The sequence below is a fragment of the Orcinus orca genome, chromosome 1, assembly GCF_937001465.1.
Source record: "Orcinus orca chromosome 1, mOrcOrc1.1, whole genome shotgun sequence".
Taxonomy (NCBI): Eukaryota; Metazoa; Chordata; class Mammalia; order Artiodactyla; family Delphinidae; genus Orcinus; species Orcinus orca.
The window spans coordinates 104,143,270-104,168,185 of NC_064559.1; the positions used below are offsets into that span (position 1 = coordinate 104,143,270).

Consider the following 24,916-nt stretch of genomic DNA (forward strand, 5'->3'; position numbering starts at 1 on the left):
AATACTGAATACAGCTCTAAAGGTCTATTTACATACATCCTGAGGGGACTGCAAGAGTCAGCGGAGTAATCTCAGGTGGGACAAAGGAGGAGCTTAGTTTAAAACACAGGTCGAAAGAAGGCAAAACAAGGTTTTGGTGGAAAACATAATAGGATAAGAGATATTCCATATGTATCCAGAGGGGGGTTTTATGAAATGTGACAAGCAGAGTTTTCTCCTTTTGAAAATACTGAGGTCTAGAAAAGAGGGAAAATGTGGAACTGTAGGAGGAAGACAGAGAAGGAACTAGGAAAAAAGGTTGTCATCTAAAGGAGTCATTGTTGCTGGGAGTAAGGAAGGCTAAGAGAACTCAGCACAGCAGAAACTCTCTGGGGCCAGAGATGACAGTTCAGGGGAATGTTGGGAGGCAGCTTGATAAATGTAAAGGATCAAGGTGTGTGACCCAAACTTATTCTTTTTCACTTATTAGGAGATGCTGTCCATGCTGGGAGACCAGAGCAACAGTTACAACAATGAAGAATTTCCTGATCTAACTATGTTTCCCTCCTTTTCAGAATAGAACTATTGGGGTGAGGATAAGGGGTGGGGGAGAAAAAAAAGATCACCATTTGTTTTTAAAAAGCAAATCTTACTATAAACAGAATAAAAGTTCCTCTCCCTTCCCTTCCCTCACCCCTGATGTATACCCCCTTTTCCTTCTGACCTTTCCCTTGTCTTCCTTGTTTCTCTCTGAGAGAACATTTATAGAAGAAATGGAGTTGAATCCTCAAGGCTTTGGGGACCCTTTGAAAAATTGAGACTGGATAAGGTTAAGAATGCCTTTCCTTATGTCTCCTGACCAGAAATTTTGTGCAGAGATGATTTGTGCTGGGTCAAGGGGCAGGTTAGAGAACCTGGCATCCACTATTTGTCTTGGATACTATGGCTTATTTCTGGAAAGAAATTCTCAATAAGGTGGAGGAGGGGAGAAATGTCCTCATGTTTGAGGACCATGAAGCATGGTAGGTATACATGGGGCTTTAGGAAGTGAGCATAGGCTTTTTCTGCTGCCTGTGAGCAATTCCTCTGGAAAGAAACATGAGTAAGGAAGTGTGAGAGAGAGAGGGAAAGAGAGAGAGAGAGTGTGTGTGTGTGTGTGTGTGTGCGCGCGCGCGCGCGCGCGTGCGTGCATGCATGCATGCATGCGCACATGTGTGTGCATGAGCACGTGCACGTTTGTTTCTGTGTTTCTTTCTCCCTGTTGGGGAGTTATGCAAAATTTGTCCCAGATTTTGTCTTTCTTTGTGTTTTTTAAAGAGTCCTAAGGAGTTAACTCTTCCAGGTATTTTCCACTTAGTATTGCAGCCAAAGAGTATTTAAATAAATGTCTTTGCTGCACTTATATCTATGCCCAGCCAATAGGCAACTATAAGCAAGTATATAAAGTCTTCTATTGAAATCGTTGGTTTCTCATCGAACACATATAGTGATAAAGATGGGTCATTCCTACTTTTGGTGCTCTCACCTTATATGGAAGATCTGTAAACATTACAGAAGTAGGCTGGCAAGATAAACACTTTTAGAAACCCCCTACTTGGCCATAATGATAATGCTGCATTTTTCTGTCAGAATCACATATGATGTGTGTTCTGTAGAGGTTATATATGCATGGAAACTCAACTTCTTGGATTAGCAGTCCCAGTGAAAATCCTCACTGGTGGAGTTTAAACCAAATACCAAGCCTTCTTGCAAAGTAACCTCTTTCATCCCATTCTCAAAGTATCCAGTCTGCAAGAAACGGAGATTTAGGTCTCTTCTGGGCCTATAGTTCTTTCCTCTTTGCTCCCTTTCCAATCTTGAGATTGGATTTTGCTTTATAGTACAAGTGTAATAAATCCATGTGATAGATGGGACCTGGACTCCCATCCCGACAGGGTCACTTAGCAATTAACTATAGCCATATAAACGCGGATACAGGTTACTACTCTCACTCTTTCCCTTCCTCAGGTAACAGCCATGTGTATCGGCCTTTTTTTGTTTATTTGTTTGGCTCAGGCCAGTATCTTAAGTGCAAGATTGAATAAGGAGAAGACATACTAAATGTAGCCATAGGGGACTGAGGAACATAGGTGGCCTTGGAGAGGCTGAAAGAATGTCATTAGGTTTCCCTCCCTTTTGTCTCCAATCTGGTGCCAGGTAGTGGAATGGAAAAGGAGACAGTTTATTTTTTTATTCTATGTGCACACATACAATATACATATATATTTATATCACAGTTTAAGAAACCAAAAAGTTGAGTTTCCAATGAAATCCTTGTTTTTTAATAATCAGCTGTTTTTAAATGTGATCAGGACTATAATATTGTACAGTTATTATAGGGCTTCTGGGGAAGGGGAGGGGCGGGAGAAGATGCTCTGGGGGTTTTGTTTCTGCTTTTCCTTCAGGGTTTTATTTTTGATTGTTTTTTTTTTTCCTTGTTGGCCATTTCTGTACTGCTGGCATCTGTGCTGAGCCTTACAGTGGCAAAAATAATGACATGTAGCAAAGATTTTAAAACAAAATATTTTTTCCTTTTGTAAACTTTCCTGTGTTGTGTGATCTTGATTGCGGCTTTATTATTCCTTCCCAGCTCATAAACAACAAACACCCACAACTAGTTGAATCCATAGCTTGCGCTTCAAATATACAAACATAAAAGCACAGTATGTCTATAATTTCAGGAATCAGAAATCATAGGGCTCTGATCACTCAGCGTTCCTTGGTTGTCCTCCTGATCTTGACTCATTCTGAGTAAAATCATCAGAAACATCTGACCATGGGATGGGGGTGGGGGATTGCCCAAGTCCTTGGGAGAGGCGGAAAGTTGGGACTTGAGACCAATAGGGCACTTCTGGATTTAAAGGTATTAAGAATGGGGAAATTTAAACTATTCAGGTCTAGACCTAGTTTCCCTCTAGGACAGTGTGTTTCATTAGGAAATTTAAAAAACCCATAAGCATAAGCCTGTGTTCTTGAGGTCTATGTGTGTAATCCAGCTAGAAACTGACTCTAGATCCCATGTGTTATCCTTTTTGTTCCCAGGACCCCTTTTCCTCTTCGCACACATCTGTTTATGGAAGAAAATGTTTGGGGTTGTGGTTTAGGGACTGAACTAGATTCTTATGATCTGTCACATGCCTGGATGTTGAGGGAAGCATTTGGTGAAGCTCATATGACTGGACCTGGATTGGGGATTTTAATAATTGAGACAGATAATGTTCATCATCCCACCATCTGAGAGTTGTAGCAACAAAGAAGTCACATGTGAATTTGTCAGTGCTTATGGCATTGATTCAAGTGCTGTCATAAATAACCAGGAATACTGTTTCTGGTTACTTTTAGAACTGGTTTCATCTGGACTTTTCTTGATGTATCCTTCCTCAGCAAAATCATGTTAGTCTGGGGAAGATATTCCCCTGCCTGGAAGCAATGACAACTTTTAGTCAACAAGTTTATAAAATACAAATGATTTTGGAGCCTGTGACTTCCCTTACATACTTTTTTCTAGCCTTTTGTGTTCATTTCCTCATCCCTCATGTGAGGGTCAGACATATTGGAAAACTGAGGTTTCAAAGTTGGAGAGATGAATAATAACAGGAAAGGGACTGGAAAGTTGTAATCCCCCAGTGTAATAATATTTTGTCCACGAAAGAGAAGGTAAGCTGCAACTTGGATAATATGTATTGAGGTATTTTTTTTGTCTGCTCTCAAAGGCAGGCAGCCACGTGAAACTAAATACCTAACTCTCTGCCCTGGCACACATGCTCCACATGCGCACACAGAAACGATGCAAATCTGCTGCCTCCTTCCCTCCTCCCTAATCCCCCTCTCTCAGCATTTCTATCTCCACTGCCCTCCCCATCCAAATTTTCCAGCCAACAGCTACAGTTGACTTCCGCAATCCTGGTGGAATAAATCCAGCACCCCTAGTCATCCGCCAACATTATCCACACTTCTCTGCTGAGACGAGCCCAGAGAACAGATCCCCATCAGCAGGTAACATTTTCAACTTCCTAGATCTTTTAGCTTCTCATTCCTTTCAGTTCTCCATTTTAAGGAATATTAGGAACGTAGTGACTTGGGGATCAAAATGAACTTTATAGGCTTTGCAGATGAAAACAGTGATGCCCTTCTTAGGTTATTTCCTAAGTAAAATTTGCCTGGAAATCTTTAGGACTCCTTTTACGGTTTGTTTGTATGTATACATGGTTATTAGTGAAAGCAAAGAATATAGGGCATCCTTTACCCATCCCTCAAGGAGTGATCTCTCAGGGTTGGTTTTTTTTTGTGGGGGGGGAGGTGCGGGGGTGGGTGGGCAGGTACCATAAGGGTTAACTTACTAGCAGGGGGGAGGAGTGGTGCAGGGAGGTGGTAGCTCAGTAAGGTCTTCCTGCTGTTTGAGACATCCCAAAGCCCTTAACACTCCAGATATTAAACGTCCTCCTGGACATTTTGCCAGTTTGCAAAGATTACACAAAAATGGACTATAAATTCAAAATTTATGCAAGCTGTGTGGCTTGATGCAGACTAACTTGCTCTTAAAATGGAGGACATGAAATTAGCAAGACACTGCGAGAAGTGAATGAAGCTAGAGTAAACTTCTGAAAAGCTGTGTATCTAATAATCACAGAACATTGCTTTTCTGTCTTACATTCTTCTAACAAACTTTGGTTCTGAGGCTTTTTGTCCTGTGAGGCAGTCACAGAGGTTTTGTGGGCTTTTTGGTCAGAAAAAAAGAAACTTTCCTGCCCACAGCAGCTGGTTGAGATTAGGACGGTTTCCTGCCTGAGGAAGGAACAGGAAGAGAAAGGAGGAAGAAATGCATAAGACGACTGAGGAGACAGTAAACATCTCATAGTTTGAGAACAGGAAATGCTGTGAGCTTTTCCCTTGTCCTCTCCTAGCAAGATCAGAAGTATCAGAATTTAGGCAAGGAACAAAAGAATGCCTTGAAGAAATAATCAGGAAGCAAAACTTAGCTGAAAATCTCTCCTTTGTGTATTCTCCGACCCCACTCATCCCACCCTGCACTTACCTTGTCTATCTCCTCCAAGTCTGCTAGGGACACTGGAGCAGACAGGTGTTGTCCCATCCTGATTGTCCATTTTCTATCCCATTGCTGGTTATCTGTGCAAGTGTATCTGTGTGTATGTGTGTGTATATGTGTGTGTATGTGTGTGTGTGTGTTGAATCTCCCTAGGTCAAAATACTTGTAACCAGATGTATCAGCGTCCCACCCAAATCCAGAACCCTCCTGACTATCACTGTTTTTATCATATGGAAGTCATCCTCAATCTCTGTCTACCTTCCTTGTAAAGCCTAGTTTTCCTCTGCCTCGTGGTCCAGAGGAAGGCGTTCTTAACTTCAGATTCATGAACCCCCCAGAATTATTGTGTGTGCATTCATTTTTCTGGGACTAAAGTGGGTTGAAAATTTTTATTAGCTTGTCGTGGGAGTCTATGAATCCCAAAGGTTAAGAACCACCTGTCTGAGAATATGGTTCCAGCTATTTCCTCATCCCAAGCCAGGTTAGGAACCTCTGGGCAAATAGAAGAGTGTCCCCTAATTATCCCCTTCTCCAGGATGTGGGGGCTCAAGGTTCTACTACTGCTGCCTGTGGTGAGCCTTGCTCTGTACCCCGAGGAGATGCTGAACACCCAGTGGGAGCTATGGAAGAAGACCTACAGAAAGCAGTATAACAGCAAGGTGCCTGGGAACCTGGAGGGGAACATGGTGGGAGGGTTGGAACCTGAGACATCTAATCCTAGCTTCCAGACTCCCTTCTTCAACCCCAATACTTTAACCACTACAACCAAGCAAACCTGCCCCTGGTCCCTAACTGTTAACATATACTTTCCATTACTACTCCTCAATTCACCCTCCATCAAGTCCTGTCCTTCCTTTTCTTCATAACTGTCTTATATTTCTCTTTTGGGAAACCTTCTCAGATTAATGCTATTAATCCGTAAGCAATTATTTTCCTATATGTCTCTCCAGAGCTTTGCATTCTATTATTTGTTTTATATATTTCTTTTGCATGCTCTTAATAATCCCATGGTCAGTTCCCCAACTAGATTGTAAACCCTCTATGACTGTAAATTTAATCTCTTCTAGAAACCGCCACAGTATTATGTAGATAACTTTGTACACAGGACACAGTCTATGCCAATACTGACTATGCTCTGTTTAGGTGGATGAAGTCTCTCGGCGTTTAATTTGGGAAAAAAACCTGAAGCATATTTCCATCCATAATCTCGAGGCCTCTCTTGGTGTCCATACATATGAACTGGCCATGAACCATTTGGGGGATATGGTGAGTTGATCCTTAGCTCCTGGTCTACCTTCCCTGTTTGTCTTGGTTCCCTGCTTATGCCTGGCCTCTTTCTTCTTTGTCCCAGACCAGTGAAGAAGTGGTTCAGAAGATGACTGGACTCAAAATACCCCCCTCTCATTCCCGCAGTAATGACACCCTCTATATCCCAGACTGGGAAGGCAGCCCAGACTCTATTGATTATCGGAAGAAGGGATATGTTACTCCTGTCAAAAACCAGGTACCCTCCTTCCTCTTGGGTGTGGGTATGGAAACTGGCATGACCTCTCTGTTCTTCTGCTTCTTTGTTCTTAAGGTAGGAGGGCATCAGAAAAAGAGGGCAAAGAATTAAGTTACCTCTCCCCCTGCTAAGAGAATAAAGTCTATTCTGTTATTTAACTCATCATCTGTTTTTGTAGATTTAGGTTATTTCTGTTTTTTCTGTTCTACAAAGTGTTGCTGTAAGCACCTGTGTGCATATATTTTTGTGAATATATACAAATATTTATGCAAAACAAATCCCAAAATTGGAATCAGTAGGTCACAGAATCCTTTCCAAAAAAGTTTGTATGATCTTACATTCTTACCAGCATGAGAATGTAAGTTTTCCCACAACCTTAACAAGGCTGATTTTATCCACCAGATAAACACTTGATTTAACATTCATTCAACAAACACATTTTTTTCAGAACCTACCAGATATAGTGCTAGGCAGTAGAGATTCAAGATGACTAAGACATAACCTGTGTCCTCAAGAAATCCCCGGTTTTAAAAAATAGAACAGGAAAGAAAGAAAAACGTATACTCTAGCTGAACAAACACTAATAATAATAGCTAGCACTTTTTGAGAGATTATTATTATTACACATAATAATTCATCCTTTACATGAATTAACTTTTTAAATTCTCATAATTCCATTAAGTATATTATAATTATCCACAATTTACACATAAAGAAAGTGAGGTACAGAGAGGTTTAGTAATTTACCCAAGGTTACACATCTAGTGTGTTGCAAAACCAGTACAGATGGTCCCCAACTTCTGATGGTTCACCTTATGATTTTTTGACTTGATGATGGTGTGAAAGTGATAGGCATTCCATAGAAACTGTACTTCAAATTTTGAATTTTGATCTTTTCCCAGGCTAGGATATGTGGTACGAAACCTTTTCTTGATCTTGGCCTGTGGTAGAGAGCCGCTGCTCCCAGTCAGCCACATGATCACGAGGGTAAACAACCAATACACTTACAACCAGTCTGTTTTTCACTTTCAGTACAGTATTCAATAAATTATGTGAGATATGCAACACTTTAATATAAAATAGGCTTTGTGTTAGATAGTTTTACCCAACTGAAGGCTAACGTAAGTGTACTGAGCACATTTACGGTAGGCTAGGCTAAGTTTTGATGTTCAGTAGGTTAGGGGTATTAAATGCATTTTCGACTTACTATATTTTCAATTTATGATGGATTCATTGGAGGAAGAGCTGTATTCTGCTTTACTACAGCTAATGGTAACAATAGTAACAACAGTTATCAATAGCAACAATAGCAATAGAACACTGTAACAAAGGTTAAATGAAGGGAAATAGGAAGACTTCACAGCAAAGGGGACAGGTGCTGGAATTTATAAAACATATGGAATTTCATCAGGCAGGTAGAAGGAAGAAACAAAAAGTGTGAACAGCAATGACTGGTAGTTTCTCTGTTATGCCTCTCAGGGTCAGTGTGGTTCCTGTTGGGCTTTTAGCTCTGTGGGTGCCCTGGAGGGCCAACTCAAGAAGAAAACTGGCAAACTCTTAAATCTGAGTCCACAGAACCTGGTGGACTGTGTGTCTGAGAATGATGGCTGTGGAGGGGGCTACATGACCAATGCCTTCCAGTATGTGCAGAAGAACCGGGGCATTGACTCTGAAGATGCCTACCCGTATGTTGGACAGGTGAGACTGTCCCATGCAGTCATACAGCTCTGTAATGGCTCCTCCTTCCCCAGCATGACATTTTGTACTGGAAACAAGTCCAGAAATCTTGTTTTCTGTTACCCTATCCAGCCTTCTTGATGGGATAATTTCCCACAGAGGCCAAGAAGATTCCCACAGTCTGGGAGAATTTGGGGAGCTTAGGCTACCATGGTTCCTATCTGCCTCTCTGCCCTGAAGAAAAAACAGAGGACAGGTTATCCCATAGATCTCTGAGTCAGTCTCTGTAACTCTGCTCAATTCCTCCACTCCCATCACAAGTCTCCAGGCCCACCATGCTAATTTCATGAATCATTTGGCCTTATTTTGTATGATCTCAGTGTGGGTTTGGGGAACATTTAAGCAAATTATGTAAGTTAACATGCTAACATGTATAAAATGAGGGAAAAAGCAAGTTGCTTCATATTTATTGCAGTTTTAGAGATCAACTCACTTCCTCCATAAGGTCCTTTAGTAATAGGAAGATCTTTCTTATCTAAAAGGAAGAAGATCTGAGGGCTTTTTATATACATGGGGTTGATAGATAATATAATATGGGGCCTTTGCAATAAGAGCCTTTGAAGCAGGGATAACAAGGCTGAGTAATACAAATGATGGCTACCATATGCTAAGCCATGTACTTAGTGCATGCTCTCATTTAATCCTCATAAAAGCCCTGTAAGTTACCCTTATCCTCACTTTATAGGTGAGGACATTGACACTTAAGGAGATAAAATAGCATATTCAAACTCACACCTCTAGTTATGTAGCAGAGCCAAGATCTATCTATTGGATCTGTTTATCTGCTGCAAACATTCCCGGGCACGTCTTCTATGCACATGTACAAGAATTTCTTTACCAGAATATAATATCTAGTAACAGAATTGTCTGAGTCTTGGGGTATGTGCATCTTCCTCTTTACTAGATAATGTCAAATTATTTACCAAAGTGTTTGGAAAAATTTGTATTTCCCACCTGCACAGTATAAGAAATCCTATTGATTCATCTCTTCATTGGTATGCTTATCTGGCCATTTGCATTTCTTCTTCAGTGAATTGACTGTTTATATCTTTTCCCATCTTTAGGTTGTGTTCTCCTTTTTACTGATTTTTAGGAATTTTAAAAAGATATTTGGATACTAATACTATGTGTGTTGTGAGTCTATTTTTCTTTTCATTCTCTTTATGATGTCTTTCAATCCAGAAAAGTTTTTAATTTTAGTGTAGAAAAATTATTAATTTTTTTCCTTTGCAATTTGTGCCTTTAAAAAATCCAGTAACAACGAGTTTTATTTATTCATGTTTAGTCATCTGAAATGGTATCTCCTGCAACAAAAATGCTCATTAATGTAAATGACTGAACAGATCCATTTTACTGGATACTCAGCAACCTACATAGTAATGTCACTTCAGCACATCATCGTGACATTGGCCACATCAAAACTACTTCATTTCGTAAATGTCATGCCATTAGTATTCCATGTTATGGTTTTTTTAGCTGTCAGGTAAATAAGTCAGAGAAGTTGGAGGTTGTGTGTGGAAAGCTTTTTCTTTACTCTGTGTACAGTTCTCAGAACTGCTGTGTCCCCAGTCCATATCTGACCCTGGGGCTGCTGCCATAAGGCGCAGCACACTGAAGCTGTCCTAAAAGGTTAGCTTTTGAATTCTGAGTACATCAGGCCAGTCAGTGAGATAACCTGGGCGTGGTAAAATATTCTTTTTTAAACTGTCAAATATTCTCCTGACAACTTTTTGTTGTCACCTGACATCAAAAAAATTAAACAAATCCTAACAGTGTATACAAAAAAACAGATTCATGTTTATAACTTTTTTTGTATTGATTAATCCAGGCAACCAATTTAAAGGGTTGTCTAACTATATTAAAAACATAACTTAAATATTCTTAGAGCTAGTAGTTGATCACTTATCCATTGACAGCTTGCATCATTTATTCAGTACTATATTAACCAGTTTGTTGAGAGACAGTTTAACTAATAACTCAGAAACTCTGAATAATTTAAAGGAAAATTACATAACATTTGAAACCCTATTTTGGAATAGAAGGAGCAATTGACTTATAATCTCTGTTCTCCTACCCCCTCAGATGATCTTGTCAGCATTTTAGAGAAATGTGCAATGATTTTGGTCTCGTAATCAATTAAAATGAAGAATTAGCCATATAAAACATGTGTTCCATTTTTAACATTCTGAATCTTGGACAACTGTTCTCTTTTTTACTTTACAGTTTTTAAAAGCAGTTATTGTCCAAAACTGAAAGAACATCTTATATGAACGTGTAAATGAATGGAAGGAGGTAAAGAAAAACAAAATTTAAAAAAAGAAGAGATCTGATAGGGCAGCAGCCAGATAATACAGTAATTTAAGTTCCCTCCAGCCGTAATACAGGTTATTTTTAAAGTATCATCACGTGGTATCCTTCCAAATCCATTCCCTAGATATTTTATTTTACTTGTAGATCTATGCAATATTTGGCGCTAGGAGGCATCAAGGGTTTGGATCATATGGCAGATAAAGGAATCTTGAGAAATTATTAAGACAGGAGACTACTGTAATCTTAGAATATCATGTCAACTGCTGCCATTATTGTTAATATTTAGACAATGTATTCTTGTAGATGCAACTTCAGGGTTTTGAAGGGGTAGTCTGTAGGAAAATGAACTGCCAAAAAGAATACACCACCTTGATGTGGGTTCCCATTAGATTCCATAATTGTGGCTTGACAATGAAACATATCATCGTTAACTAGACCTGCAAAACATAACTTTGGAAATTCACAAGCTGAATTGCTAAGTTCCGTATTAATTTGTTTTAGTGTCATGTTATGTGCTTTTATCTCATGAGAGCACAAGGGTCCAGCCAGAACTCTTTGCCTGCTATATGTGCATGGGGCCAAGGTCCTCCCTCTAGCTGGGTCTTGGCCTTGGCCTCCTCCCCACACAGCAGCTGCTGTCTCCCTGCCTACCGAGGATCACACATACTACATTGCCAGAAGATGATTTGTGCTTTTAAAAAAATCTTATTTCAGAAATCTTTCTCTACCCTGAGGTAGAAATAAAAAATATTCTCTTTTTTAAGTTTTACAGTGTTTCCTTTCACATTTATGTTTTAAAACCACCTGGAGCTGATTTTTGTGTACGGTACAAGGTATCCACTTTTCATATTCTTTTCTTTATAGTTTCTAAAATGGTGAGGAGAGAACAGACCCTTTCTAGAGACTCTAGTCTGCTGCCCCTGTTAGTGCACTGACATCACCCAAAACATTGGCAGAATTCCTCACTCACTGATTCACTGCCTGTTGCTTAGTCCTAGTCCTATTTCAACCCGTTTTTTCCAGGATGAAAGTTGTATGTACAACCCAACAGGCAAGGCAGCTAAGTGCAGAGGGTACAGAGAGATCCCTGAGGGAAATGAAAAAGCCCTGAAGAGGGCAGTGGCCCGAGTGGGACCCGTCTCTGTGGCCATTGATGCAAGCCTGACCTCCTTCCAGTTTTACAGAAAAGGTAAGGCACTGTTCCTATGGGGCACAATCAACCTTCTCTTATGACGTGGGCTGGGCAGCTTCTCGAAGGGTACTGAGCATTTTCAGTACTTGTTTCCATAAAGACTGAGTCTGCCAGGGAGAAACAGCTGCCACAGCACAGAGCATCTCTTTTGTAAGCCCTCCTGACTGGAATGGGATTCTACAGAGGGTCTCCTAGAGTGGGAGACCTCACAGGGCGACCCTTGGATTGCAGAAAGCTTCACCTTGATAGTTTGTTTCCTAGGTGTGTATTACGATGAAAACTGCAATAGTGATAATCTGAACCATGCAGTTTTGGCAGTGGGATACGGGATCCAGAAGGGAAACAAGCACTGGATAATTAAAAACAGGTAATGATGGGAACACTACATGTCATCCTCTTAACACTCACCCTCAACTCCAACTTCCCAATATTCCTTTCTTTCTCTTAAATCAAGAGAAAGTTTTCTCAGATGTTTCAATTCTACCTTCCCAATCAGAGGCTATTAATTCTAACATTTAATGACCAGACAAGAGCACTAAAGGTATGTGTTGGGCAGCTGCTATATGTTCAAGGTACTTAGTCACATACACAAACACATGAGCAGATGTCTGTCTTCAGTGACCTCATTGCCCCCTAAGAAAGACAGACCTAGCTAAATGAGAACATAAAGTAGCACCAAGAACCAGCAGGAGCTTTGGAATTATATTTTTTTCTTTCTTTTCTCTCTAATGTGATTGATTTTTTAGAGAGGTTTCCATCATCAGTCTGTCTATAAGCACTAGGGTACAGTATAAACAAAGTAAAAGTTTAGTATCCTCTTGTGCAGCTTTTTGCCCTTCCAGTTACACTTAGGATAGACATATATAAGAACTGGCCAAAGATTTTGAAGTCTGTGAAGAGAAATGCTTTTCAGAAAGTGGATATGAGCAACAACAACAAAAATTAGTGTTTCCCTCTCTATTATTGGGAACAAATAAAACTACACGTTATTAGTAGTTGGCTCCCCATTTCTCTTTAGGCCCTTGTGACTTTGTAGGGGTGCAGATTTAGGGTAGTTATTCTTTTTCTTTCCTCATTGGTCAACACCAGCCTAGCAGTAGCCCTGATTAAATTTTCTGTCCTTGGTGCCCTCCAAAGAGCAGGGGTCCTAGACTCTGGGGAGTGCACAGGCCAATGCAGTAGTATAACCAAGTTGGATTTGCTGCCTGGAGGGCTGGCAGGATAGAATGTAAGGCTGGGAGTTGCTTCAAACCTGAAGCAACTTTTTATATCACAGTCCCAATTAAGAGTGAACCTGAGCACCTTTCTAAGAGGATGTTCCTTCTCCCACAGCTTCTGTCTTGTGTTCTCCCTTTCTTGACTCCCAGCGCAAGCACTTACCCTTTCCTTTCTTGATCAAGTGCCAAGAGAGCTGGGAAGAATAAAGGACACACCTAGGCAGGATCAGGATCATTGGGGACCCCTGGAGAAGGGAACAGCGGTAGGGTAAAGGTCTTAAGTAAAATGTACCGGGTAACTGGTGAATTTTCTGGTTGGGGAAAAAGGACAAAAAACTCATGAAAACAATTTAGGAAGATGTATAGACCAATCTTCCCTCTCTCTGTCTGTCTCTGTCTCTGTCTTTGTCTACCTGTATCTAATCTTCCAGTCTCTCCACTTGACTCCTTAGCAATCTCATCAATTCTCATAGTTTCATTCATTTCTTCTATGAAACCAAGATCACCAACTTCAGCCTCTCTTGCCTCTTTCTTATGCTCTAGACTCACGTTTTCAAGATTAGTCTTCATAAAACACAAGTTGAATGATTTTACTCTCCCAATCAGAAAACTTCAGTGTCTCCTCTACTATCATGGGCCAGAGAGTCAAACTCTTTAGCCTGGCAATAAAGATCACTCAACCTGATCTCCCACTACACCCTGTCAAGCACCGTTTTTCAGCTACATGATCCTAACACATGTCGCATGCTTTCCTGCCTCTGTTACTCATTTCACACTCCCCTGCTGGCTTCCATTTCCACAGGTCCAAATTCTATCCGCCTTTGGGCTCAGCTCAAATGCCACCTTTTTCTTAAGCCCTTTTTGATCCCCTTGGTCAGAAGCAATTTCTCCTATAGCACTATGCCTCCATTTCTTGACTTTAAACTGTTTAAAGGTAAAAACTGTCTTATTCATTTTTGTAAAACATCAGTACCTATACTCAGGTACGATACTCAGTAAATATTTTATTGAATAAACTGAGGGTACTAAGTATTTTCCTTGCTTGGTCCTACAGCTGGGGAGAAAACTGGGGGAACAAAGGCTATATCCTCATGGCCCGGAATAAGAACAACGCTTGTGGCATTGCCAACCTGGCCAGCTTCCCCAAGATGTGACTTCAGCCAGGCAACCCCATCCTGCTCTTCCATTCCTTCCACAATGGTGCAACATACTGATATACCTTGGAAGGGAATTGGTGTGCCTTTCTTGAAGAAGATGTAATGATACAGAGATTGTCTGTTCAGTTTCCATGTTTGTTTATGCTTCAAGTGACACTCCTACTACTTTTCTTCTCTCCACCCAAGGTCTTTATTTTTTCATTAGAAATAGGAAATTTCTCTAACAGGTATGCATTCTTAGGCTAAGAGATGTGACCACGACCTGCCCTGACTGTGTTGTCCTGGGGCCAATGCTGTGTAAATAGAGGCTAGAGATCTTCAGCTAGGCTAGATTCTCATTCACAGGGACTAGTTAGCTTTAACCACTCTAGAGGACTAAGGTGACCTGACTTCTCAGTCTCCACATTTACTTCTATATCTTCAAGGTAGAAATTCCACCCCATTAATGAATCTATTCATAAATCTTTGGTACAAGGTTACATGATACAACAAATGTGTTTTGTTTTTCCTTCTTTGCATTTATAAAGTAAACTGTATTTATCGCTTATCTCTAATTTAATAAATAGCTATTTAGTAAACGTTCATTTTGTGTCAGATACCATGCTAGGTGCTGGAGACAAAAAGATGAACAAAACATATTCCTTATATGTGATGTGCTCACAATTTGTCTGGAGATTCTGCTGCATAAACAATTTGTCCTAATTCATTTATTTGTTCATTCCTTCAACATTTTTATTATTTTTTTAATAGATCTTTATTGGAGTATAATTGCTTCACAATACTGTGTTAGTTTCTGTTGTACAACAAAGTGAATCAGCCATATGCATACATACATCCCCATATCCCCTCCCTCTTGAGCCTCCCTCCCACCCTCCCTATCCCACCCCTCTAGGTCGTTGCAAAGCACCGAGCTGATCTCCCTGTGCTATGCTGCTGCTTCCCACTAGCTAACTATTTTACATTTGGTAGTGTATATATGTAGATGCTACTCTCACTTCACCCCAGCTTCCCCCTCTCCCGCTGTGTCCTCAAGTCCATTCTCTATGTCTACGTTTTTATTCCTGCCCTGCAGGTTCATCAGTGAGATGAACATTTTTTTTTTTAGATTCCATATATATGTGTTAGCATACGGTATTTGTTTTTCTCTTTCTGACTTCACTCTGTCTGACAGACTCTAGGTCCATCCACCTCACTACAAATAACCCAATTTCATTTCTTTCTATGGCTGAGTAATATTCCATTGTATATATGTGCCACTTCTTCTTTATCCATTCATCTGTTGATGGACATTTACAACCAACATTTTTAAAGTGCTTACTCAGTATTAAGAATTGTACTAAGAGACTGGTTCAAGATGGTGGAGTAGAAGGACGTGCGCTCACTCCCTCTTGCGAGAGCACCGGAATCACAACTAACTGCTGAACAATCATCGACAGGAAGACAGTGGAACTCACCAAAAAAGATACCCCACATCCAAAGACAAAGGAGAAGCCGCAATGAGACGGTATCAAGAGCTGCACTGGGGTCTAAAGATTCTTTTCAACCACTCCTGTTCCTTTTCCCATTACCCTTCAGAAGCACTGACCCCCAGTAATTGTCTTGTACTTCTAATTCCCTCTTGGTGTCTGCTTCTTGGAGGACCTGAACAGACATAGCCTATAAATAACAGAAGACTAGTATCTAGAACGTATATGTAAAAACAAACAAACTACAGATTGATGAGATAAAAACAAATAATAGAAAATTAGGCAAAAGACACAAACAGGCAATTCACAGAAGAAATCTAAAAAGCCAATGAATACAGGAAAAGATGCCTGATCTCGTAGAGAAAGCCAGGGCGTTGCAACGAAAACCCAAAGCAGCTAAACAAACAAATAAATGAATATATTTTTAAAAAAAAAAGATGAAGTACTTACCCATCTTTAGAGACTTTCCCACATGTGCATAAGGAGACACACAGAAGAATGCATTGCAGAATTATTTGAAAGAGGAAAAGAACCTAGAACAATCTAAATGTACAGCAAGAGAAAAATGGATGAATATATTGTGAAACAGATATGCTACGGAATATCATACAGCTGTGAAAACAAATAAGCCACAGCAAAAATTTCCACGTGGAATGGAAGTGAAAAACTGACTTTTGGCTGTGAAAAGTCCTAATAATGTATACTTTATTTATCTTGAAAAGTTAAAAAAAAAGAAGTTAAAAAAAACAAAAAGACTTGTTTATCCTCTAGTCTACAGGAAGTAAGTTGACAAGTACGTTTGATATGATTTGTCTTGGCCACACTAGCTGCTGAAGGAGACTAATTATGATTTTGTAAATCTTTCATCTATTAAAAACAGAAAAGTGTAAAAAAAAAGAATTATACTAAGTTTCAGGGATTAAATGGATATAAAAATATTTCAATATTTAATTCTATCTGTATGGGGACCAGATTAAGTGACACATGAACCTATGTCTTGAAAAATATCTTAAGGCCCTTTCTGAGGTTCTGGAACCTAAAATTTTGCTATCACCAAAAGAGGAGATTGAAACTCTTTATAATGATTCCCAAGCAGTATCAATTCTAAAAGAACTTAGTTGGCTAATAATAAATCAGCACAACTGGTTTTGCCATTTTTCACAGAATGTTTATTGAGCATCTGTTATTACCACTAGAAAGAGTTCACATTTATTGAATGCTTACCATGTGTCAGGCGCTACTTTATTTCTTGCTATGCAAAAATTATTTATTTTTGTGTGTCAGTATTTATTACCATGTGGTAAGCAGTGTATTTAAAGCTACCAGGATGAAACAAATTAGTAAGACATGGCCCTGACTTCTATGAATGTTATAGACTAGTGACAGGCATATAAACAACTGATATCAATATTATTAATAATATCAACCATAATAAAATAAACATGAATTATGGAAGCTCAGGAATGAGTCATTCTTAATCGATTTTAGATGTGGTTTCATTGAAAACAGCTTTGAAAAATCTCAGTGAGCAGAGAAGATTAGGGATTGGGGTGGATGAGGGATTGGAGAGATTTGGGTTGGGGGTGAGGAGTAGGGTTAGAGGAGGGAGGGCGGCATATCAGGCTGAAGGATCTGGGTGAAGAAAGGCACCAAGAAAGCTGTGTGTGTGAATGGTAAGAGCTGCAGTGGCTCTAAATATAGGGTGCACACTCATATACATGGTAGAGCTGAGGACAGAAAGTAGATTGGAGGTGAGTCCTGGAAGGCCTTGAAAGCCTCTCATGTCCCTAGAAGTTCATATTTTATAGACACTCAGGCATTTAGTGGGCATCAAATATTTTTTAGTAGGAGAAAGACACTATCAGATCTATATTTTAGCAGTATTCCTCTGGCAGTGGTGTAAAGAACAAATAACAGATGAAGAACAAAATGGAGATGCAAGAAATTGGAAAATCAACATTTAGGAGACACTGCACATACTCTATTTCTTCTCAAAGAAAGAATACTTAATGGAAGAATGACTCCTGAACTTTTTTGAAGCTTGGGTATGGGTTTGGCACATTGGGAGATGTAAAATGGCATTCAGACACAAAGAACAGTATGCTGAAATGTATAGGCATGAGAGACCACATTCGATAATCTGCAAGTAGTTTTTGTTGAGCTTTGTAAAGACCAAAGACAAGCTTGAGAGATGTCTGACTTCCAACTAGGCAAATTTACACATTTCTATTATTTTGATTTCTTTTTTTTTGTCTTTCTGCCTAAAGAACATCCCTTAGAACTTCCTTTTGTATGGATATGTGGGCAACAAATTTATTTCATTCCTGTATGTATTTGGGTTTATTTCTAGATTTTCTATTCTGGTACATCAATATGTATATCTATCCTTGGCCAGTATCACACATTTATAATGTTTTAATATCTAGTCAGGTTAGTCTTCCCCTTATTACTCTCTTTTTTTAGATTTTTTCCTGAAGATTCTTGCTTTTTATTTTTTCCATGTGATCTATTGAATTAGCTTGTCAAGTTGTCTAAAATTCTGCTGGTATTTTTATTTGGATGACATTAAATTTATATCTCTAATTAGGGAAAATTGACCTCTTTATACTATTGAACCTTCCTATCTAAGAATAAGAGGTGCCTTTATATTATGTCAAGTATTCTTTTGTGCCCTTCTTATAGATATTGCCCATTTCTTGCTAACCTCTTTTCTAGGGAGTTTATCTTTTATTATTTTTGCAGTTTAAATGGGGTCTTTTCCAATATAATTTTTAATTGGATGTATATTTGAAAGCTATTGATTTCTATTATATTAGTTTTTGTACTCAGCTACCTTACCTTGAATTCTCTTTTGGTTTATACATTTTTCAGTTGATTCTTTTGATTTTTTTTTTTGAGTATGTAAGCATATCATCCACAGAGGTAAATTTTACCTTTTTCTTTCTCATTTTTACCTCTAATTTCTTTCTTGTCTGTTTGCATTATGTAATATCTCCAAAATGATGCTAAGTGATAGAATTGATAGGTCTTGACTTAGAAATATGATTATTTTTATAGATGCATGAAATTCCCTTATAAAAATGTATATAATTTATTTAATTAAACTCCAGTAAATGAACATCTATATTGTTTCCAGTGTTCTCAGTTACAAATTATACTGTAATTAATGATTGATATTTTGACACAAAGAAGTTTTAAAATTACTGTAAATCAAATCTGTTATTACATATTTTTTATTTCTTTCATAATAACATTAGCTAACATTTATTGAGCTTAACTATGCAGCCCATACTGTGTTAAATGCTTTACATATCCTTATTATTGCCATTTTACAGATATCGGATAGCTTCCCCAAGGTAACCTAGCTAGTAAGAGGCTGAGCCAGGAAGCAGACCAGGTCTTTTTTGTTTCTCTCTCTCCTTTTATATATTTTATTTTTTATTTTTATTTTTAACTTGGTTATAGAATATTTTAAATATATATATGAAAGGTGAGAGAGAGTAGTAGAGTGAAGCGCCATGTACCCATCATCCAGTGTTAACAATTATTAACATTTTCCAGTCTTGTTTCATATATCCCGCCTCATTTTTTTTTCAGTATTTTAAAGCAAATCCTGGATACTAGTTTACTCATATAATGAGGGATTATGTGTAATCCCTCATTATACATCTCTGAGTCAGAAATTTTTTAATATAACCACCATGCCATTAGCACATCCAACAAAATTAATAATTATTTCTCAATATCATTTAATATTTAGTCCATTTAAAAGCCTCTCCAATTGTTTAAGGTGTCTTTTTACTGTTCGTTTACTCAAATTAGTATCCAAACAGTTTTACACACTGCATTTAGTTGTTAAGTCTACTGTATTCTTTGACAGTCACCTCCTCACCCTACACTCCCCCCAGACACACATACTTTTTTTTCCCTTGTAATTGATTTTATGGAGAAGCCAGGTCATTTGTCCAGTAGACTCTCTCATGCTCTGGATTTGGCCGATTGCTTGCTCTTTCTGAATCCAAGGTCCTAGTGCTCTTAGCTACCACAATATACTGTATTTCTCATTATCCTTCATAGATGTTGTGAGGAGTAAATGAAAACTTACAAGTGACAGCCCAGTAACTTTTTTAAATTTAATTTTATTTGTTTAGTTTTGGCTGCTTTTGGTCTTCCTTGCTGCGCGTGGGCTTTCTCTAGTTGTGGTGTGCGGGCTTCTCATTGCAGTGGCTTCTCTTGTTGCGGAGCATGGGCTCTAGGCACACGGGCTTCAGTAGTTGTGGCATGCAGGCTCAGTAGTTGTGGCTTTTAGGCTCTAGAGCGCAGGCTCAGTAGTTGTGGCGTACGGGCTTAGTTGCTCTGCATCACGCGGGATCTTCCCAGACCAGAGATTGAACCCGTGTACCCTGCACTGGCAGGCGGATTCTTAAGTACTGCACCACCAGGGAAGTCCAGCCCATTAACTTTTAGTGGCACAGGTATTATAATACTCCTGGGCAATTTTATTTTTTTACAGTACATATCCTTTTTGCTGAACCTTTAGGCTCTAATGCCATTGAAAAGCCTTTATGAGTCAATGACAGCCTTCATAATACTTACAAACTAAGTTTGTCCACGGACTTCAAGAATCTAATTCTTCACCTCTGGACACTTATAGCCTAAGGTCTTCTTTCCTGTGTCGACTTAAAGAAAAACACACAAGGTAAAAGTTGTGAGTTAAGTTAAGCAGTAAAGAGGCTATTAAGTCATTTATATAGGGCAGTTCTTCGGGGTCTTTGTCTTCCTTCTGGCCAATCATCTTGCTTTTGTCCCCCCCTGGCTTATTTGTTTCAGGACCCTCCCCCTAGGTGCACACATACCTCTCAGCCTAGATGGATCTTGATGAAAAGGCATCTGGGAGAAGCAAGACTCATTATGGCCTGGCATTGTCCTCGGACTTTTGACCCCCCAAGGAGACTTTCTGCGCATGTATAGTGTCTCCCTTGCCCCAACGAGGGGGGGGGAAGCTGAGACTCTTGATCCTTTACTCAAACGAGGTTTTGCCCCTCTTTGTTAGTGCCATGACTGTTATCTTAAGGTGTCCACAAGAGACAAAGCCTGGCTATTTACCCTGTTTCTGTTGTTACTTCCATTTTGGAGGGCAAACAGGAGGCTGATTGTAAATGCCTAACCTGGAGCCCACCTACCTCCTGTCTCAGGAAATGCAAACAGGAGGCTAGTTGTGAGTGTCCGACCTGAAGCTCGTCTTTTTCTCGCCCCAAGAAATATAAATAGGCGGCCAGTTGTAAATGTCTAACCTGGAGCCCATCTGTCTCCTGCCTCATGGGGATGTAATGTACAGGATAACAACTATAGTTGATAATACTGTATTGCATATTTGGAAGTTGCTAAGAAAGTAGATCTTAAAAGTTTTCATCACTAGAAAAAAAATTATGTAACTGTGTATGGTGATGGATGTGAACTAGATTTATTGTGGTGATAATTTTGCAATCCATACAGATGTTGAATCATTACGTTGTACACCTGAAACTAATGTAATGTTGTATGTCAGTTATACCTCAATTTAAAAAAAAAGAAAGAAAAAAAGAAGTGCAAAACTTATACTCTGAAAACTACAAAACACTGTTGGAAAGAAATTCAGAAGACCTAAAAAAATGGAAAGACATTGCATGTTCATGGACTACAAGATAATATTAAGATGTCAATACTCTGCCAAATTGATTGATCTATAGGTCCAAAACAATCCCTATCAAAATCCTAGCTGGCTTCGCTCTCGTGGTTCCTCTGGGGAAATAAAGATGAAGCAGGGAGCGGGGCGATTGCACAGGGGGCGGATCCAGCCGTGGCTTCTGCCACCTGCGCCACCACCATCTCTGTGCTCGTGGCGTGGGAAGGGAGATGTGAATCCCGGGCGCGAGACGGCGGCTGCGCTGCTGCTGCAGGGTCGGCGGCGGGAAGGCGATGGCGGATACAGATAAACTCAACATCGACAGCATCATCCAACGGCCGCTGAAAGTGAGAGGGTCCAAGCCTGGTAAGAATATGTAGCTACAGGAGAATGAAATCAGAGGACTGTGCTTAAAGTCTGGAGAGGTCTTTCTCAGTCAGCCTATCCTACTAGAACTTGAAGCACCACTCAAAATATGTGGTGATATCCATGGGCAATACTATGAGTTGCTTCACCTTTTTGAGTATGGTGGTTTCCCTCCAGAAAGCAATTACCTGTTTCTTGGGGACTATGTGGACAGGGGAAAGTCTCATTGGAGACTATCTGCCTCTTACTGGCTTACAAAATCAAATATTCCGAGAATTTTTTCTTCTTAGAGGAAACCATGAATGTGCCAGCATCAATAGAATTTATGGATTTTATGATGAATGTAGAAGAAGATATAACATAAAACTATGGAAAACTTTCACAGTCTGCTTTAACTGTTTATGGATAGCAGCCTTGGTGCATGAGAAAATATTCTGCTGTCATGGAGGTTTATCACCAGATCTTCAATCTATGGAGCAGATTCAGAGAATTATTCGACCAACTGATGTACCAGATCAAGGTCTTCCTTGTGATCTTTTGTGGTCTGATGCCAATAAAGGTGTCTTAGGCTGGGGTGAAAATGACAGAGGAGTGTTCTTCACATTTGGTGCAGAAGTGGTTGCAAAATTTCTCCATAAGCATGATTTAGATCTTACATGTAGAGCCCATTTGGTGGTTGAAGATGGATATGAATTTTTTTTTTGCAAAGAGGCAGTTGGTCACTCTGCTTTCTGCACCCAATTATTGTGGAGTGTTTGACGATGTGGGTGCCATGATGAGTGTGGTTGAAACACTAATGTGTTCTTTTCAGATTTTAAAGCCTGCAGAGAAGAAGAAGCCAGATGCCACGAGAACCCGTAACACCTCCAAGAGGTATGATCACAAAGCAAGCAAAGAAATAGATGTCATTTTGACACTCTTTGTTGGGACTTATAACATACAGTATATAACCTTCATTTTTAAAACTGTAATGTGTGTTGGTCAGCTTGCTCAAATAGTGTTTGTGGCCCTGCCCCCTTCCATTTTTGACTTAATAAATGGTATTTGCTGGTTATAATAGCAAATGACTCTCCACTCCCAAGGAAAAATGTTTTGTTTTGTTTAGTTCTCTGTTCCTTTTGCAAACAACTTTAATGAAGGTGTTAAAGCTGTACACCCCAGGACAGTTTATCCTGTCTAAGGGGTGAGTGTACAATTGATCTTTTTTAAATTCAGTACAGCCCATGAATAATGTAAATGCTCATTTTCTTTAGGATATAAAGAGAGCCCTAGGGTGCCCAATCTGTTCCTGTTATTGTCATAAAATGCATACTATTGGATAAAAAAAAAATCCTAGCTGGCTTCTTTGTAGAAATTGACATGCTGACCCTAAAATTCATATGAACATTAAAGGGATCCAGAATAGCCAAAACAATCTCGAAAAAGAATAGAGTTGAAAGAATAAATTTCTTGAAAAAGAATATACTTCCCAGTTTCTAAACTTACTACAAACCAACAGTAGTAACCAAGACCATGTATTACTGGCATAAGGATAGATTTATAGATCAATGGAATAGAATTAAGAATACAGAAATAAACTCTTTTATTTATGTTCAGTTAAGTTTCAGCAAGGGTGCCAAGACAATTTGACAGGGAAAGGAATAGTCTTTTCAACAAATGGCGCTGGGACAACTGGATGACAACATGTAAAAGAATGAAGTTGGAGTGGTACCTCACACCATATATAAAAATTAATTCCAAATGGTTTAAAAAAACTAAATATAAGAGCTAAAACTATAAAACTCTTAGGAAAAAACATAGGGTCTTCCTGACCTTGTCTTAGACATGACACCACAAGTACAAGCAGCAACAAAATATATTGGACTTCATCAAAATTTAGAACTTTTGTGCATTAAAGTGTCTCAAGTGAGACACTTAAAGTGACTCAAGAGAGTCAAAAGACAACCCACGAAATAAGAGAAAATGTCTGTAAATCATATATCTGACTTTAAAAGTAATATCCAGAATATATAAAGAGCTACAACTCAAAAAACCCAATGCAAAAATGGGCAAAGGATTTGAACAGACTTTTCTCCAAAGATGGACAAATAGTCAATAAGCACGTGAAACTATGCTCATCACTAGCCTTTAGAGAAATGCAAATCAAAACCACGATGAGATATTACTTCACACCCATTATGGTGGCTATTACAAGAAAAGCAAACAATAGCAAGTGTGGGAAGGATGTGGAAAAATTGGAACTCTGGTACATTGCTGGTGGGAAGATAAAGTGGTGCAACTGTTGTGGTTTTGAAGCTTCCCCCCAAAGTTAAACATAGAATTACCTTTTTTTTTTTGCCATGCTGCTGGGCTTGTGGGATCCAATTCTCCAACGAGGGATCGAACCCCAGTCTTTGGCAGGAGAGCATGGAGTCCTAACCATTGGACCGCCAGGGAATTCCCTATAAAATTACAATATTGATCTAGCAATTTCACTCCTAGATATACATCCAAAAGAATTGAAAACATGGACTCAGACAGATACTTGTACACCAGTGTTCTTAGCAGCATAATTCACAATAGCCAAAAGGTAGAAACAAAGTGTTCATCACCAGATGAATGGATTAACAAAATGTGGTATATACACACAATGGAATATTATTCAGCCTTAAAAAGGAATGAAGTGTTGATACATACTACAACATGTAAGAACAGTGCAAACATAAGTGAAATAAGCCAAACACAAAAGGACAAATGATTCCACTTACATGAGGCATTTAAAATAGACTAATTCATAGAGACAGAAAGTAGAATAGACTAGAGGTATTACCAGGGGCTTCGGGGGGGGCAAAATAGGGAGTTATTTCTTAAAGGGTGTAAATTTTCTGTTTGGAATGATGAACAATTTCTAAATGAGGGAGGTTATGAGTATGTGGGATCGAGGAGTATATTGGAACTCTTTGTACTTTCAGCTCAATTTTGCTGTGAACCTAGAACTATTCTAAAAAATAAAGTCTATTTTTTTTTTAAAAAAAGTTCTGGAAATAGACTGTGGCAATAATTATACAATATTGTGAATGTACTTAATGCCACTTAATTGTATACTTAAAAATAGCTAAAATGGTAAATTTTATGTTATGTATTTTTTACTACAATAAAAAAAAGAACCAAAGAGAGAAGTTCTAGTAACTAGTTAAAGCTTTATTATCTAGCCATGTGGTTTTGAATTAAACATTGCTGCATGTTTAATAACAACTG

The 24,916-nt window shown here is 39.0% G+C and overlaps 2 protein-coding genes and 1 pseudogene across 10 annotated transcripts in view; all 3 read left to right on the forward strand.

The window, feature by feature from the left end:
• ARNT (aryl hydrocarbon receptor nuclear translocator) overlaps positions 1-2,559 on the forward strand; it is a 62,589-nt gene extending 60,030 nt beyond the window's left edge. For all 7 annotated transcript variants that reach the window (XM_033415600.2, XM_049693718.1, XM_033415599.2 and 4 more), the window contains one exon: positions 470-2,559. In XM_033415600.2, the coding sequence (XP_033271491.1) occupies positions 470-559 (90 nt within the window). In that variant the 3' untranslated portion in view covers positions 560-2,559. The remainder of the gene's footprint in view (positions 1-469) is intronic.
• A 1,299-nt stretch (positions 2,560-3,858) lies between these two features.
• Positions 3,859-14,766, forward strand: CTSK (cathepsin K). Of its 3 annotated transcripts, XM_004285162.4 has the most exons (8): positions 3,859-4,014; positions 5,601-5,724; positions 6,209-6,331; positions 6,417-6,569; positions 8,049-8,267; positions 11,640-11,805; positions 12,070-12,175; positions 14,080-14,766. In XM_004285162.4, exons 2-8 carry the CDS (start codon positions 5,602-5,604, stop codon positions 14,177-14,179), a joined length of 990 nt encoding a protein of 329 aa, XP_004285210.1. In that variant the 5' UTR covers positions 3,859-4,014; position 5,601; the 3' UTR covers positions 14,180-14,766. The 3 variants fall into 3 exon arrangements, with proteins under 3 accessions (XP_004285210.1, XP_033271493.1, XP_033271492.1); XM_033415601.2 differs by lacking the exon at positions 3,859-4,014 and having other exon boundaries at positions 4,379-5,724; XM_033415602.2 differs by lacking the exons at positions 3,859-4,014; positions 12,070-12,175 and having other exon boundaries at positions 4,376-5,724.
• A 145-nt stretch (positions 14,767-14,911) lies between these two features.
• LOC125960371 (serine/threonine-protein phosphatase PP1-gamma catalytic subunit-like) lies at positions 14,912-24,916 on the forward strand (annotated as a pseudogene).